This window comes from Pan troglodytes, chromosome 1 (genome assembly GCF_028858775.2).
Source record: "Pan troglodytes isolate AG18354 chromosome 1, NHGRI_mPanTro3-v2.0_pri, whole genome shotgun sequence".
Lineage (NCBI taxonomy): Eukaryota > Metazoa > Chordata > Mammalia > Primates > Hominidae > Pan > Pan troglodytes.
Window position 1 is genome coordinate 43,691,784 of NC_072398.2, and position 18,609 is coordinate 43,710,392.

The 18,609-nt window shown below is 43.8% G+C and overlaps 1 protein-coding gene across 1 annotated transcript in view; it reads left to right on the forward strand.

The window, feature by feature from the left end:
* The window catches only part of LEMD1 (LEM domain containing 1), a 40,522-nt gene extending 31,846 nt beyond the window's left edge, over nucleotides 1-8,676 (forward strand). Inside the window, 3 exon segments of the mRNA XM_001161560.5 lie at nucleotides 5,732-5,808; nucleotides 8,236-8,286; nucleotides 8,288-8,676. Coding sequence (XP_001161560.2) covers nucleotides 5,732-5,808; nucleotides 8,236-8,286; nucleotides 8,288-8,393 — 234 coding nt within the window. The 3' untranslated portion in view covers nucleotides 8,394-8,676.
* Nucleotides 8,677-18,609: the final 9,933 nt, after the last annotated feature.

Consider the following 18,609-nt stretch of genomic DNA (forward strand, 5'->3'; position numbering starts at 1 on the left):
CAGGCGTGAGCCACCTCCCCTGGTTGCTAGAAGATTTTTTAAAAACCAGGAATGGAGATGATCATAAGGTTTTTAACCTTGCTTTTGTTAATGTGGTGCAGATAATTTTTAAAGCCTTTTAGTTAATTCAAAATCATTACTTGGGTTAAGAGAACACAACGTTTTAAATACAAGCTTTATCATACCAGGATTCAGGCAAAAACAATGAAGTAAAAGTCTGCTATGATTATAGATCTTTTACCAACTTAATAATTTTTAGTCAATAAAGGGATTTGGAGTTAACTCAGTTTTAAAGGTCTGTAAATCAAAAGGAAGTTTTTCTTTTTTTCTGCCTGTAAGCAGGTCATAACTTCCAGTTTGCTATGTCATTTGTAAAAGTGTCCAATTCTACATATAGGCCTTTAAGAAGTAATTGCATTATTGAATTAGAGCAATTGGAGAATGTATTATGTTTCAGTTTGGAGAGAATGCCATCCCTAAGCTTCAGGGACATCCCTGCCTTCTGACTTCTCCAAGTCCAGCGGTAAGGAGTCTTGGGAGAATAAGAGAAAGAAAGGGTAGGAAACTGGGCTCTCAGCACCCTTTTCTTGACTACGCTTAATTTTAGGTGTCAGCCTGTGAAATTTTGGCCAGCTTCAAGCCTACACGGTAAATATATGTCTTGTGGAAATGCAAACAAACTTGTATTTCTTTATGGACAGTTAGTGATGGCTCTAGTCAAGGTAGATTATTTTTAAAAAACCAAATGTAGGCTGGGCACAGTGGCTCACGCCTGTAATCCCAGCACTTTGGGAGGCTGAGGTGGGTGGATCACTTAAGGTCAGGAGTTCAAGACCAGCCTGGCCAACATAGTGACTCCCCATCTCTACTAAAAATACAAAAATTAGCCAGGCATGGTGGCATGCACCTGTAGTCTCAGCTACTCGGGAGGCTGAGGCAGGAGAATTGCTTGAACCCGGGAAGCGGAGGTTGCAGTGAGCCGAGATTGTGGCACTGCACTCCAGCCTGGGCGACAGAGCAAGACTCTATCTCAAAAAAAAAAAAAAAAAAAAAAGCAAATGTACTTTTTGATGATTTTAAAGAGAATACAAAATGATTATTGTTCTTTCTGGCTCTGGATGTTAGCCCAGTGTTTTGTAGTTAACTGTAATGTGATACAGTATGACATAAAATGTCATACGCAATATTATTTCAGACTGACTATGATATACCTAAGTAGGCCAGAATTAGCACAAAATAGTCCACCTGGAAAAAAACACCCTTATGAAAATGTCAATTCATCCGAGATAATTAAGAATGGAACTACTGACTAAAAATGTTACTTCCGTAGGAAATTAATGATTTTGATAATTTATTAATTAATGAAAAGTTTTTAAAAACATGTTTTGACATATTTTCAATGATGAGTTCTTCTATAATAATAGAAATGTATTTTTACAGCATTGGAGCCAGAATATCTGGGTTTAAATTATAGCTATGCCTTTTATGAATTGTGTTGTCTAGGGCAAATAACTCAGCTCCCTAAGCCTCTACTTCCTCCTCTGTAAAACGGTGACTGTAATAATTACCTCCTACAGTTGTTAGAAAGATTAAGTGAATTGGCCAGGCATGGTGGCTCACACTTGTAATCCCTGCACTTTGGGAGGCCGAGGCAGTTGGATCACAAGGTCAGGAGATCAAGGCCATCCTGGTGAAACCCCGTCTCTACTAAAAATACAAAAGAATTATCTGGGTGTTGTGGCTCGCGCCTGTAATCCCAGCTACTCAGGAGGCTGAGGCAGGAGAATCACTTGAACCTGGGAGGCAGCGATTGCAGTGAGCCGAGATCATGCCACTGCACGCCATCCTGGCAACAGAGCAAGACTCTGTCACACACACAAAAAAGAAAGATTAAGTGAATTGAAGTATGTTAAATGCCCAAGATAATAGATGTTCAGAACATGGTATTTCTAATTCCCTCCACTATCATGCTGCAGTACCATGTGGTGATTATGGGCAGGGACTGTGGGGCTCATTAGCTCCATTGCCTCACCAGCTGTGTGAGCATGGGCAAGCTACTTAAACACTCTATGCCTCAGGGTTCTCATCTGTAAAATGGGCACAATAAAAGCACCTTTCACATAGGGTGGTTTTGAGAATGAAATTAGTTTACTGATGTAAAATGCTTAGAATGGTGCCCGGTGCACAGGGAATGCCATATACGTGTTAGCTAGTGTTGTAGTGAGACAGTCACAGTTTGTTTTATTGGCATATCTCTGACTTACTACTTTTATAACTAACTACAGCTGTGGCCAGCAATATGCTTCAGGCCTTGGGAGTGTGGTGGAATTTTCGGACTTGAATGCCGAGGTATAGCAAAGAGGGTGGAAAAGCAGAGGGGGCCACATATTCCCCAGCTCTGGGCTCCAAATGCTTTGCTAAAACAGCCATCTTTGCAGATTCTAGCTCTGGGCCTAAGGAGAAGAGAGCAAAGATATTATGTGTCTCCTGGGTGCCATTTACCCTCACTGAGCCACTGCTTTAATAAACACCAATATTTTTTAGCTCTACTGTAAATGTTGTTTATAGTGAAAATCATATTATAACAGCATTAATGGAATTTTTTAAAAGATGAAATATAAATCAACTGCAAACACACCACTGGATGCAAAAACTGATTTTATTTTTTCAATTTACCTCTAGTTTTTGTTTACATGCATATCTAGTATATGTTTACACAGTAGACATCACTGTTTATGTACAATTTATACCCTGTTTATTAACACTAATCAATAACACTTTTCCCTGTTATATGGTCTTTATAATAATAATTATTATTGATAGTTGCACAGTCAGGTAGATAGGCCATAATTACTCCATTTTTGAAAATGACAATGTCCACCTTCTACATACTGCAGGAGAACTCTACATATGAATGATAGCAAAGAAAACAAATTGTAAAAGAAAAGGAAATAAAAGGCCTAAATCTCCTTATGGCACAAGGGGAGTCTTTGATTGCCTAGGAGCTGTGAAATTCTATCATTTGATTTTGCAATGAACTTCTGCCCCAAATGCTTTATTTAACGTATCTATTTTTAAATTTAAGCGAATTAAAAAGAAGTTGCATGTGATGGATATGTAGAGGTTCATGATATTGTTGTCTATTTTTGTATATGCTTAAAATTTTCCATAAGTAAAAAAAGAATTTGCTTATAAATGATTTTTCCAATACCCTTGGAAATAGCTTGAAATATCTCTTGGTGAGCATGCCAACACTAACCCACATAGCACCTTTGTGGGAAATCTCTTCCTCAAGAGCCTTTGCTTCCCTGTTCCTGGAAGGGTATGTGGTAAGGGTATGTAAATCTACAGTGTCTACACGGGGAAAGGTGCTGTTTGCATGTGGCACTCTTGCATGGTGCACAACTTCCCACATATGCAAAGGCCTTGCTTGGCTATCGCTAAACCACTGTTGAGAACATGTTTAAGAAGGGGGGCACAGGGGCCGGGCGCGGTGGCTCAGGCCTGTAATCCCAGCACTTTGGGAGGCTGAGGCGGGCAGATCACAAGGTCAGGAGATCGAGACCATCCTGGCTAACACAGTGAAACCCCACCTCTACTAAAAAATACAAAAAATTAGCCAGGCATCATGGCAGGTGCCTGTAGTCCCAGCTACTCGAGAGGCTGAGGCAGGAGAATGGCGTGAACCTGGGAGGCGCAGCTTGCAGTGAGCCGAGATCGCGCCACTGCACTCCAGCCTGGGTGACAGAGCGAGACTCCATCTCAAAAAAAAAAAAAAAGAAGAAGGGGGCATAGGGAGTACAGGGGAAGGGGAGGAGGCTGTAGCTGTTCCATCATTGGTGACCTGTACTGGGTAGAGGGTGACTAGCAGTGCGTGATGCTACAGCAAGCCATGCCCTCCCCACCCCACCCTGCGCTGGGACCCTTGGGCCTGCCATAAGTCATAGTCCACACTCACTGGAGGGGTCCACTCTATTGTTGTGTCCTGACCACACCCTTGCTAAGACCCAGGCTCTCCTTTCTCCTAGTAGCTCCGTGATGAACACAAATGCCCCTCTCCTGTTGGACCCTCCAGACACTCCAGTCCAGTCTACCTTGGGATTGCGGTCACTACTCTCCTCTTGACTTTCCTTGTGCTTCTTGTTCTGTCCTGGTCTCTGTCAGTCCTTTCCCTGTCTGACGCGAGTCCCAGCTCCTTATACCACTCCTGGGAATTCTCCAGTTCCTGACTCACTGTCTGCAGCCTGCAGGCTCTGACAGCACCGCAGGTGTCAGAAGGCGCCTCTTATGTTCAAGGGTCCTGGGCTTCCAGCATGGGAGTAGACGGCAAGTTACCAGTGGCCCCAAATGTTAGATACTGTGGCTTGATTACAGAGAAATAGGAGACAGCTCCATGAGATCCAACAGATGGTCTGATTAGGGAAGAAGGAAGCCAGTGCAGAACACTTACAAAATAACCATGCTTGATAGTGAGCTGTTTTGGACAGGGACGGTTTGGCAGGCCCTTCTGAAATCTTCACAGCCGGCGTCAGGGCTGGCACTCAGCAGCACCCAACAAATAATTGTTAAATGAATAAATAAAACATAAGGGCTGGGCACAGTGGCTCACACCTGTAATCCCAGCACTTTGGGAGGCTGAGGCGGGTGGATTGCTTGAGGCCAGGTGTTCGAGACCAGCCAAGCCAACATGACAAAACCCCGTCTCTGCTAAAAATATTATACAAAAATTAGCCAGGTGCGGTGAAGCGTGCCTGTAATCTCAGCTACTTAGAAGGCTGAGGCAGGAGAATTGCTTGAACCCAGGAGGCAGAGGTTACAGTTAGCCAAGATCGTGCCACTACACTCCAGCCTGGGTGACTCTGTCTCCAAAAACAAACAAACAAACAAAACACTACAGTACAAAATGTGTATATTAGGGCTGAAGAAATATAGCATAGAAGAGTGATCTGAGTGGATGAGAGTAATCAAGATTTCCTATGGGGGAAATTACTTTTAGAAACTGAAGGGTAGAGAGAAGTCTAGTGTAGTAGTCCAAGCACATAGTTCTCCACTGATAATACTGTGTAGCCTCTAGCAAGTTACTTAACCTTTCTGTGTCTCAGACTCATTTCCAAAACAAAATAGTGCTTACTAGATAGGGGTGGAGTGCTCTCTCGCAGGTGGTGCTCACTGGAAGGCCTCAGTGAGTTAATGGGTAAATGGGGCTTAGCGCTTGATCAATAGAATTAGCAACATCATCTGACATCCCATCTTCACATTCCTGGGAGTCCCCTACAATTGCTCCTACTTCTCTTACAAAGCAATATTTCATTTTCCTAAATTATTTTCTAGTCCTTGTTCATAGTCAACTTGCTTTGTTAAAATTACTTTATTCTTTGTAGAAAATGATGCATGCTCATAAAAAAGAGCTCCAAGCAATAAAGTACAAATAAAGAAGCAAAATAGAGCTGATATTTAAGAACAGAGTGCTGTTCTCATCACGTGGCCCTAGTCCCTTGCATGTGTATTGTTCTCATGCGAGTCACTGAAGTAAAATATTACTCTATGGAACTTGGATGTTTTTGCTAATTCTTGAATAAAGGCAAACAAGTTTGTATTTTAAAGTACCAAACTACCTAATGTGCCAAAAACTTTTGGCACATTATGTGACTTTTTCTAGAATAAAAACCAAGGTTATTTGTATAAGACATTGGAAACAAATTCCTCTTGACATTTTCTTTCTGTTTATCAGTGGCCTGAGGCTTCCACCACTAAACCCAAAGCTGTAGATAACTATTGCTTGGATTATAAGCCTTCCAAGGGAAGAAGGTAATGATGTTTGTTAGCATATGTGGAAATTGATATTATTGTATTCTGTAGCTCTGGAAAAAACTAATTATTCAGATTGCTGTGAAGGGTTTAGCCTGAAAAGAATCTGTTGAGAAAGGAGAAAGATTTGTAATATCCAACAATTTCAAAGCCAAAGTTACTAGTTCATTGTTCATATTTAGAGATAAGGAAATAGGCCCGGGAGAATTGGGAGGACAGGGCAAAAGTCACAGTGGACTGAGATCACAGCCCAAGTCTCCTGATGTGTAGCCATTTGGAAACATTTCTTTCTATTTGTGCCTTGGAAGGTGGGCAAGAGGCAAAAAAAAAAAAAAAAAAAAAAAAATTAAAGGATATAAGGCCGGGTGCGGTGGCTCTTGCCTGTAATCCCAGCACTTTGGGAGGCCGAGGTAGATGGATTGCCTGAGGTCAGGAGTTCGAGACCAGTCTGGCCAACATGGTGAAACCCCATCTCTACTAAAAACACAAAAAAATTAGCCAGACGTGGTGGCATGCGCCTGTAATCCCAGCTACTCGGGAGGCTGAGGCAGGGGAATTGCTTGAACCAGGGAGGCGGAGCTTGCTGTGAGCCGAGATCATGCCACTGCACTCCAGCCTGGGCGACAGAGCGAGACTCTGCCTCAAAAAAAAAAAAAAAAAAAAAGGATATAAATACACAATTAAATAGGATAAATAAGACCTAGGGTTCAATAGGTCAGAAGAGTGGCTTTAGTTAACAACAACCTATTGAACACTTCAAAATAGCTAGAAGAGAATAATTTAAACATTCCTAGCATAAAGAGAAGATAAATATTTAAGGTGGTGGATATCCCAATTACCCTGATTTGATCTTTACACATTATATGAAGGTATCAGAATAGCACATGTTGGCTGGGCACAGTGGCTCATGCCTGTAATCTCAGCATTTTGGGAGGCTGAGGTAGGAGGATCACTTGAGGCCAGGAGTTTGAGATCAGCTTAAGCAAAATAGTGAGATCCTGTCTCTACAGAAAAATTTAAAAATTAGCCAGGCAAGGTGGTATGTGCCTACAGTCCCAGTTACCTGGGAGGCTGACGCAGAAGGATTAGTTGAGCCCAGGAGTTCAAGGCTGCAATGCAGTGAGCTATGATCACGCCACTGCATTCCAGCCTGGGCAACAGAGTGAGACCCTGTCTCAAAAAAATATGTATGTAATATAAAATTACATATACCCCCAAATATGTAAATCTATTATGTATCAATTTTTAAAAATGAATAAAAAGAGTAGGTAGTTCAAATAAAAGCTCAAGACAGGCAATTGTATTAGTCAGAAAGTAAAGCTTTCTGGAGAGTTTCCTAACTTCTGAATAAACTTCAGCAGGTTTTGCAGAATTAGACTAGTGGAAACATAAGGCTCTCGCAAAAAAATTTCAGAAAGTACTCTTGCCTTTTTAAGTGCAAAATAAGCAGATTGCAAAGGCGCTTTTCCTCTCCACCCTGAAAGGTGGTGTTTGTACTTGAGAAGGGAGGAAGGAGGGGGCCTGAGTACTGAGGCTTCCCATCCACTTATACAATTTCCCAGCGAGTACTTGGGGATCTGCAAGGCCTGTGCCAAGTCAGGCTTTATGCCGGCATTGAGAAGTGATACACAAGTGGGTGGAAACAATGAAGAAATGTTTTGTGGGATTTGAGAGACCTCATATCCCCCAATACGCTGTTAGTATCACTTGTTGAAATTAGAGACTGGGCACAGTGGCTCACGCCTGTAATCCCAGCACTTTGGGAGGCTGAGGTGGGAGGATCCCTTGAGCCCAGGAGTTTGAGACCAGCCTGGGCAACATGGTGAGACCTCGTCTCTACAAAAAAATTTATTTTTTAATTTTTTTGGAGACAGGGTCTCATTCTGCCACCCAGGCTGGAGTGCAGTGGCACAATCATAGTACACTGCAGCCTCGAACTCCTCGGCTCAACTGATTCTCCCATCTCAGCCTCCATGCCCAGCTAATTTTTATATTTTTTGTAGAGACAGGGTTTCGAACTCCTGGGCTCCAGCAGTCTGCCTGCCTTGGCCTCCCAAAGTGCTGGAATTACAGGTGTGAACCACCACACCCGGCCTACGAAATTTTTTTTTTTAATTAGCTGGGGGTGGTGGCATGTACCTGTGGTCCGAGCTACTCGAGAGGCAGACGTGGGAGGATGTCTTGAGCCCAGGAGGTTGAGGCTGCAGTGAGCTGTGATTGTACCACTGCACTCCAGCCTGGACAACAGAACAAGATCCTGTCTTAAAAGAAAAAAAAAGAAATTAGCCTAGGTTTTTAGTAAGGAGAGGCTACCTCTAAAGCCCCACCATGACTGCACCCTTGGGCTTCAAGACCCACACACTTTAAGGGGGTACTCAGGTGCACCACAGCTGTCCACAATCCTAAGAGCCACTGATGTTTTCACAGGTGGGCTGCAAGAGCACCAAGCACCAGAATCACATATGGGACTATCACCAAAGAGAGAAGAAGGTTTCCCGGTGGGCTTGAAGCTTGCTGTGCTTGGTATTTTCATCATTGTGGTGTTTGTCTACCTGACTGTGGAAAATAAGTCGCTGTTTGGTTAAGTAATTTAGGAGCAAAGCAATGCTCCAAGCGAGGCCTCCTGCTTCAGGAAAGAACCAAAACACTACCCCGAAGGGCCAGCCTAGCCTGCAGCCCTCCCTTGCAGGGAGCCTTCCCTTGCACGGTGCTGCTCTCACAGATCGGTATCTGGGCTCAGCCAGGTGGAAGGAACCAGTGGGAAAACCAGGCACCTGTGTTAAGAGCGTGATGGTTAGGAAATCCCCCAAGTCATGTCAACTCTCATTAAAGGTGCTTCCGTATCTGAGCAGGCGTCAAACAAGGAAACTGTCTGGCGTTTTTCTTTCTAAGTATGGTGACAAGCCATAGGCCGCATTTTATTCACTCCTCCAATTGTATAGCCAACTCTGGGAAACAGCTAATTTACAGCAGAAGAATGTGTCTAGTTTAGTAAACACAAAGAAATGTCCAACACCATGAAAACAATTTAGAACAGGATAGCATTTTTGCCTTTGAAACTTAGCAAGGTTCTAAAAAATTACCATCTGACAAAGGAATGTAATAACCATGGCCTCAGGGACCAGGCAGAGCTGTGTAGGCACCCGGCTCATCTCTTTATCGGCCCTGTGACCTTGGGTGAGTTAGTTGTCCTCCTGGAGTTTCAATTTCAGCTTTCAAAAATAGGGGTAGAATAGGCCTCTTAGGGTAATGAAGAATTTGAAGAAATAATGTGAGTAGTGGACTTAGTGTGGTCCACACCTGACTTGTAGCAAGCACTCAATAAATGCTTAAGCAATGTTACACTTTGGCACAATATGGGAGGAGCTAATTCTAGGTACAAAAAAGCACCAAAGTCTGGGCATGGTGGCTCACGCCTGTAATCCCAGCACTTTGGGAGGCCGAAGTGGGTGGATCACTTGAGGTCGGGAGTTCAAGACCAGCCTGGCCAACATGGCGAAACCCTGTCTCTACTAAAAATACAAAAAATTAGCCGGGTGTGGTGGCACATGCCTGTAGTCCCAGCTACTGGGGAGGCTGAGTCAGGAGAATCACTTGAAACCAGGAGGCAGAGGTTGCAGTAAGCAGAGATCGTGCCACTGCACTCCAGCCTGGGCAACAGCCCGGGCTCATGATCCACCTGCCTCGGCCTCCCAAAGTGCTGGGATTACAGGCATGAGCCACCATGCCCAGCCTGAAAATGCTTATTTAAAAATTTTTTTAAAAAAATAGCTTTATTGTGGAAGGCTGAGATAGGGGAATTGCTTGAGTCCAGGAGTTCAAGGCTGCAGCGAGTTGTGATCACACTACTTCACTCCAGCCTGGGCCCTGTCTCTTAAAAAATATATATGTAGAGAGAGAGATAAATAATTTACATGCCATATAATTCACCTACTGAGAGTTACAGTTCAATGATTTTTAGTATATTCATAGGGTTATGCAATCATTCCCGCAATAAATTTTAGAATATTTTCATCATTCCAAAAAGAAATTCTTAAGGTGCTCATTTTAATGGTAAACAAAAAAGGACACAAATTTGTTGTACCATGTTATCACAACTGCACAACACTGGAAGAAAATATGTCAAAATGTTAAGAGTACTTCGGTGACTGGAGCTCTAATTTTTCCCCCTATTTCTACTTTTTTAATATTTTTAAAGATTTCCGTAAGCAGTGTGTATCAGTTTGCTAATGAGAGAATATAAATATTAATTTTTAAAAATTGCATTCTGTCTGGATGTGGTGGCTCATGCTTGTAATCCCAGCACTTTGGGAGGCTGAGGTGGGAGGATCGCTTGAGGCCAGGGGTTTGAGACCAGCCTGGACAACATAGCAAGATCCTGCCTATAAAACAAAAAAAGAAGAAGAAATTTTTGAAAAACTGCATACTGTATTACAGTTTGAATGCAAGGATCATAAAACTCTAGTAAGACTGGCTTAAACAGAGATTTATTTTTATCTCATAAAAAAGAAGTCTAGGGCCAGGCGCTGTGGCTCAACCCTGTAATTCCAGCACTTTGGGAGGCCGAGGTGGGAGGATCACCTGAGGTTGGAAGTTCAAGACCAGCCTGACCAACATGGACAAACCGTGTCTCTACTAAAAATACAAAATTAGCCAGGCGTGGTGGCACATGCCTGTAATCCCAGCTACTCGGGAGGCTGAGGCAGGAGAATCACTTGAACCCGAGAGGTGGAGGTTGCGGTGAGCCAAGATCATGCTATTGCACTACAGCCTGAGTTTTTTGAAACTCCGTCTCAAAAAAAAAAAAAAAAGTCTAGAGTGTAAGATGTCCAGTATTGTTTAAAATGACCAAAAATGTAATATAATTCTGATTCAAACAAACCAACTGCAGAAAAAATTATGATCAAGGAGATGTGAAACTGACCCGATTCTTGGTGGTATTCAGAGAGGTTTAGTCTGACTGAGCTGCAGCAGCTGTCCGACTCCCAGGGGAAAAAGCGAAAGGCTGAGAGAATCCCAGACACTGGCCTGACACGTTGGAACTGCTGAAATTCCATGAAGGATCCAGATAATGGCCATCACATCATCATTTAAGGCAGGACGTAAGGACTAACCATGTCTCTTCTCCAGCTCTACATATTTCATCCTGAGCAGCAAGGGAGGCTGAGAAAGTGGGCACTGGAGCCTTGGCAGCCTCTGTGTTAGACGAGGGAGAAGAGGATTGGTCATAGGAGTAAGCAGAGCCAACCTACAGTGGTGGCCACATGCACTTAAAAAAGAAAACTTCTGTTGTGTTGTTTGGTTTGTTTGTTTTGAGACAGGGTCTCACTCTATTACCCAGGCTGGAGTGTGGTGGATCACCGCAACCTCCACCTCCCGGGCTCAAGTGAACCTCCCACCTCAGCCTCCCGAGTAGCTGGGACTACAGGCCTGCGCCACCACACCTGGCTAATTTTTTTTGTATTTTTTATAGAGATGGGGTTTCACCGTGTTGCCCAGGCTGGTTCCGAACTCCTGGGCTCATGTGATCCTCCCAAAGTGCTGGGTTTACAGGCGTGAGCCACTGCGCTCCACCAAAACTTCTGTTCTTAATAAAACCAAACATGATAAAAAATAAAACGCCTAGAAAGTTTCCTCCATTATTTTCAACTTTTCCCAGTTCTTTTATGTTAGAATTCTGGAATCAGTTTAAAGAGACTGCACAAGACAATTACTTTTGTGTCTGACCATTCAAGGTGTGAATTCCCAACCAGCAGTATCAGCATCTCAGGCTCCGTCCCAACTACTGAGCCAGAATCTGCATTTCAACAGGATCCCAGGTGATTCCTACCCAAATTAAAGTTTGGGAAGCATTGTGGTGGCCCATCCCTATCAGATGCTGTGACATAGTGATACAATAAAAAATTTATATTTTGTCTCTGCCCCTGGTTCCTGGCACACAGTTCCTAAAACTGTTGGAATCTCCTGAGTGGTAAGTGTCTTTTTTATGCTATTTGAGATGACTGGTGGCTGGGGGCCACTAGATAGCTTCAGGATGGGGACAGGTCACCAGAAAGATCAAGGCAGGATTCTAGGGTTAGAACTTTCAGTCCCATCCCCCAAACTCCAGGAAAGGGAGATGAACTGAAGGTTAAGTCAATCATCAATGGCCAGTGATTTAATCAATCTTGCCTCCATAACGAAGCCGCTATAAAAACCCAGAAGGACTGGGTTCAGAAGCAGGTTCTGGGTAGCTGAACCTGTGGAGATGCCTGGTGGGTGGAGTGCTAGAAACAGCGCGGAGCTCCGTGCCCCTTCCCACATGCTTCACCCTGTGCATCTCTTCCATCTGAATGCTCATCTGCCCCCTTTATTATTAAACCAATACATGTAAGGGAAGTGTTTCCCTTAGTTTTGTGAGCCACCCTGGGAAATTAATCTAACCCAAGGACAGGGTCCTAGGAATCTTGATTTATAGTCGGTTGTTCAGAAGCACAGGTCACAATGTAGGGTTCTTAACTGGCATTGGAAGTGGGGGGCAGTCTTCTGAGACTGAGCTCCGAACCTGTGGGATTTGATGCTGTGCCTAGGCAGACAGTGTTGGAATTGAATTAAATTATAGGGCATCCAGTTGGTGTCTGATGGAGAATTTGGTGTCAGAATTGCTTGGTGTGTGGGGAAAAAACCCACACATCTGGTGTCAGAACTGTTGTGGTGGGTGGGAGTAGGAAAAAACACTTTGGTTGGCCGGGCATGGTGGCTCACACCTATAATCCCAACACTTTGGGAGGCTGAGGCGGGCGGATCGCTTGAGCTGAGGAGTTTGAGACCAGCCTAAGCAACATAGCAAAACCCTGTCTCTACAAAAAATACAAAAATTATCCATGTGTGGTGGTGCATGCCTGTAGCCTCAGCTACTTGGGTGACTGAGGTGGGAGGATCGTTGAACCCTGGAGGTCGAGGATATAGTGAGCCATGGTTTCGATACTACACTCCAGCCTGGGTGACAAAGTGAGACCCTGTCTCAAAAAAACAAAACAACAACAACAAAAAACCCAAAAACAAACAAATAAATGAAAAAACACTTTTGTTTTTTTCCTATCTCTAATTGATCCATATATAGGAGGAGTCTCTAAAACTCAGGCCAGAGGACCAATGAGTTAAGTCTATCAGGAACCTAAGTGCAGTGGGGACGTGTTCCCTCTTGGAGAAAAACTTGTCTTAAAAGAAGAGACTCAAGGCATACAAGTTTGGTTCCAGGCAATGTGTCACCATTTATTCAACAGTCGATTAGCACCTCTTGTTCCCTTGCAATAAAATGACAAATAAAACCAGCCAGGCACAGTGACTCACATCTGTAATCCTAGCACTTTGGTAGGCAGAGGTGGGAGGATCACTTGAGGCTGGGAGTTGAAGACCAACCTAAGCAACATAGCAAGACTGTCTCTACGAAAAAAAAAAAAAGAAGAAGAAGAAAAGAAGAAAAAAAGAAAAATTAGCTACTCAGGAGGCTGAGCCCAGAGGATCACTTGGGCCCAGGATTTCAAGGAGGCTGCAGTGAGCTATTATTGTGCCACTGCACTCCCCCTGGGTGACACAGCAAGACCCTGTCTCTAAAAAAAAATTTTTTTAAATCAGTATAGGATATAGTTCCTGCTCTTAAGGAACACACAGTCTGACAGGAGAGATGGAAAAGTCAACAGATAGTACGGTGTTAAGTGACATCCTTTTGATGATGGCATAGGGTACCCTGGAAGCACAAAAGAGCAACCTTCTCCTATATTGGGAATAGACAGGGGTAGCTTCCTAGAAAAAGTGGTATCACAGCTGAAGCCAGAAGGATGAGTAGGACTCAGTCCAAATAAGGGAAAAGTGGGCGAGGCTAAAGGAAAAGTCTGCCAGGCGAGGGAGCAGTATTTACAAAGACTAGTGTGTGAGAGACTGCATGGCAGGTTTAGGAAGCCACAAGAGAGTGAAGCGGGTGGGGAGAGATGCGGCTGGAAAAGAAGGTGGGATTCAGATCATAGAGGGTCTTGGGACCATAGGAAGGAAAATATGGTCTATGTTAAAGTTTGAACTTTAATGGAAGCCAATGCATAAGAAAAGTAACTCTTCTAAGGACTAACAGTGTCTGCCTCCCTGAATGTCTTCCATGTCAGTTGCCACAGCCCCCTGCCTGAGAGCTGGAGAGACAGGCTTCTAAGGAGGGGCCAAACCAAGGAGCTGTGTGCTGAATCCCTTGAGGGACTTGGGACAGGGGAGAGGCAGGTCAGTTTGCAGTGTATTGGCAGCAACAGATGTGGGCAGCCCAATGTGGGTGCCTTTGATACGGGCAGTGAATGGGGCAATGCTACTGGAGCAAAAGCAGCAGAGAAGGAATAATGAGGTGCTGGCTGGTGGCTGAGATAGCTTTGTGGGGCTCCCAGGGAGAACAGAATTGTGGCTGCAATTGCCCAGTGCAAATAGATAGGACAGGGGAATCGGGGGTGAAGAGGAACAGTTAAAACCTCTCTGCTTAGAAAACTCTAAGAATGCACTTGCCCTGTTTTTTGAGTATTTGTGATGTGACCCAAGTGTTTTATGATTCTTTTTTTTTTTTTTTTTTTTTGAAACAGAGTCTCACTCTGTCACCCAGGTTGGAGTGCAGTGGCACGATCTCAGCTCACTGCAACCTCTGCCTCCCGGGTTCAAGTGATTCTCCTGCCTCAGCCTCCCAAGTAGCTGGGATTACAGGAACGCACCGCTGCACCCAGCTGATTTTTGTATTTTTAGTAGAGATATGGTTTCTCCATGTTGCCCTGGCTGGTCTTGAACTCTTGATCTCAGGTGATCCACCTGCCTTGGCCTTCCAAAGTGCTGGGATTACAGGTGTGAGCCACTGCACCCAGTTCATGATCTTCTTTTTAAGGCTCACCTTTCCCTGGTAATTTGGGGAAAATAGGTCCAGGGAGTGGAGGCTGACTGACATCCCAGGATCACTGCCATCAAGCTGACTTCCGCAGAGAGCTGATGCAGGCCAGGCCAATTCTCCCACTGCTGCCCTGTCCCTACATTCTCCACAATACAGTGACACAGGCTGTGTAACAGGCTTTTCTGACATTTTAGATGGAAGGGAAAATGTATATGAAATTGAAATGTGGGGAGGGAAGAACCTTAACACCAAATGCTAAATGAATCATTCCCAGAATCCTAGGAAAATGAAAAGTGCTAACCCCATTAAAAGTGCATTGAAGTGGCTAGCTTTGCTTTCTGCTTCAGGATTCATCGTTTTCCAAGGGCCCCACCTTTAATCCTTCAGAGTGATTCTCCACCCTGAGACCCGCTTACAGGGCACAGTTATACCTCCCTCCCAGTGGCTCACAATGATTCAGACGTAGTGCTGGTCTCAGACACAATCCTGCCTGAATCTATATAAAGAAAGAGAAAAATCTCCCTTACTCCACAACAGCATACTATGCCAAGATTTCTCCTGCTTCCAACGTGCAGAGTGTATTTGTTTGTTTTCAAATCTTATGCTTCGTTCTGTTTCTGCAGTTTCTAGAGCACGGCTGGGGACCTGGTACGTAAAAAACTGGCCTTACCTCAGTGCCTTCTCCAACAGCAGAGTCATTGACCCACCCCTATCCCAGCTATACAAGGACCCATGATCTTGAGATTTTCTTGACCTTGGGCCAAATCAAATTCCAAGGCAGGGGTCTAGTCTCAGCAATAGGAAGAGAATTAGTCTAGAGACTGATTTCTTCTTGTCAAGAGCAAACTCCTTGCCAGCGAGGTGTTTTATTTTTTCAATTTTAATGACTCGTCTGCCTCCCCTACAAATCTTGGAGCTCCTTGTGTCGAGGACTGTATCTTAATCATCTCTGGATCTCCTCTCGAAGTGATGTCTGTGCTACCTTCAGAAAGAGCCCATTTCCATTTTGAGCAGTTTCCAACTCAAATAGACATTTGAAACCACAAAACCAATACCCCAGATTTTGCCTCCTGTTTATCCCTGTGATGAGAAGTCCCTAAAATGAGCAAACTGCTGTTGAAAGGCATTCCCAATCAACCTCATTATGCAGTGTTTAGCCTTCTAACACACTGTCATTCCCACGGCATCCAAAGTCCTCATTCCTATAAATGTCACTATTTACAGCAGGGTCAATCCTGCCACCCAGCAAAGGTGTTCTCCATCCCATGGCCAAACAATGAAGTGGAGCCCTGGCTGGAGAAACAGGATTGAGCTAATTGCATGTCACACAGACACACTGGATTTCACAGGCTTGTGTTCTACAGATGGGGCGATGAGGCCAATTCTATTGCATGCATGCTGTTTAAATCTCTACCCAGTCAATATTCAGGGTGGCAGATGGAAGAAATTCTTAAAGGCTCTATTTCTGTTCTTCGACATTCAAAGAAATAGTGTGCTACCACCTCTTAAAAATAATTGGTTAAGTACCAAGTTATTTTCATTGCCACAGTCATAAATAAAGAAGTGCTAGACCACAATGTTTATATCTATAGTAGTTGATAATCTTACATGCAAGAAAAATGATTGTTGATGTTTAGGAGGTTGTTTTTCTTGCTTTTTTTCCTCCCTTCCTTTCCTCCCCTACCCCTACCTCCCAGCCAAGAAAAGTCTTGTTGATTAGAGTAACAAGAAGGGGCTGATTTGGAAGTAAAATTAAACTTGACTCTTTCCTGAAGCAAGAACGTAATCTCAAGACTAAAATAAGAAAGTGCCTAACCAACTTGGCATTTTATTCTGAGGAAGATTCCCGATAGAAACTTGGATGGAAGAAAATGAAAGGGAAGCCAATTAGCCTGTGTTAAGCAATGCTAACTTTTAACAAGCTTGCTGAAGAAGAAATGAACCTGTTAAGAGGGTCATCCAGGGCTTCCTTGCCGCCTCGGTGCACAGCCCAATCATGCTTCCTTCTTGTTCATTTTGACAAAGCAGGTGAGTGAGGAGCAGGAAAAAAATATGCGGAGGTGTTGCAGCAACTCGCTAATCAGCACTGCTACAAGATCGCCAGCATTTACAGGACCGCATTCACTGAGAAATGATGGCTGCTATGAATGTTCTCGTGTGTGGGCGTCACCTAAACACAACCCTGCCTAATGAATCAATCTCTGGAGAGCCAGAGGGGGCTATTCTAGGTACTGCAGATGTGGATGAGGACAGTTCTCCTCATTTCCTGGCAACAGGAGACTGGTGTGACAACTCTAATTCCTGGAGAGCCATTGGTAAAATCCTCCTTGGGTTCAAGAGTTAGCTAAAAATATGTGGAGGGGAAAGGATGAGTTTGTCCTTTTTTTTTTTTTTTTTTTTTTAGTTTATTGCTACTGGGTTTTTAAAAATTTGTCCCTTGAAGGAGAATGGATTATTAATGCTCATTACTGTTCTGATTAGGAGGCAGCTCTTTTTCCCTTCCCAGATTAATGTTGGGCAACCCTTCAAATTGGCAAACAGAGAGAAGGGTAACTCCACAACCTGTATGAACAGGGATGGCTTTGCTGCTGTGAAGAACACGTTGCTCTCACTTGCATTACTAGAAAAGAAAGGTGAGATCTGGTCTAAGAAGGGCTGAGGCAGAAATTTAAAAATAAATATGCATTAATTCACTCCGAGAAAAGTAACAGGCAAGGCAAGGGTTAAAAAGAAAAGAAGCAAGTTTTCCTCTGCTTAGCAGCTCACTTCAAGGACAGTTATAAGATAACGCTGTCCGAAAAGCCAAGGCTAAAGGAATGGGCTCCAGACACCCACTCCTTCCTCCAGAGCAAGGTTGAAAGGAAAAAAAAGAAAGACAAATTCCTTTACTGTTACTCCTTTCCCTGGCTTCTTAAGCATAACTATGTTTTACAAATGTCTGTATTTAGCTAGTTCTTGTTTTTCTTTTGACTCAGCTACAAGGCCACCAGCTATGCAAGGCCACAAGTTATGCACTATATGGTTAACTGCCTTTGTTTTGCTTTTGTAAGCCCGCTTATAAAAACCCCGCTCTGTCTTTGTTCAATGCTCAGCTTTTTGGATGTGAATCCACTGAGCCGGTGCATATCTTAAAATAAATATCCTCCTGTTCTGCCATATCGGTCTCTCCATTCCTCAGTTTACCTCAACGGGGCAACGTTAGGGAGAGTGTCCTAAGCAGAAGATCCAGGATCCAATTCTACCTCTGCCCTGGCAGGCTCCCGTGGGGCCTCAGCTTCCTCATCTGTAAAATGAGCACTAGAATGATCTGAGCCAGAAACTATGCAATGGGGAAGCTTAAAGACATTACGTTAAGTGAAATAAACCAGTCAGAAAAGGACAAATACTGTATGATTCCATTTACATGAGCTACCTGGAGTAGTCGGATTCACAGAGATAGAAAGCAGAATGGTGTTGCCGGAGCTGGAGACTGTGGGGAATGGGGAGTTACTGTTTAATGGGTACAGAATATCCATTTTGGAGAATGAAAAAAGTTCTAAGATGGATGGTGGTGATGGCTGCACAGCAGCATGTATGTGCTTAGTGCCACTGAACTGTACCCTTAAAAATGGTTACAATGGTAAATTTTGTTATGTATATTTTACCACTATTTTTTTGAGACGGAGTTTCCCTCTTGTTGTCCAGGCTGGAGTGCAATGGTGTGATCTCGGCTCACCGCAACCTCCGCTTCCCAGGTTCAAGTGATTCTCCTGCCTCAGCCTCCTGAGTAGCTGGGATTACAGGCATGCACCACCATGCCCGGCTAATTTTGTATTTTTAATAGAGATGGGGTTTCTCCATGTTGGCCAGGCTGGTCTCAAACTCCCGACCTCAGGTGATCCGCCTGCCTCAGCCTCCCAAAGTGCTGGGAT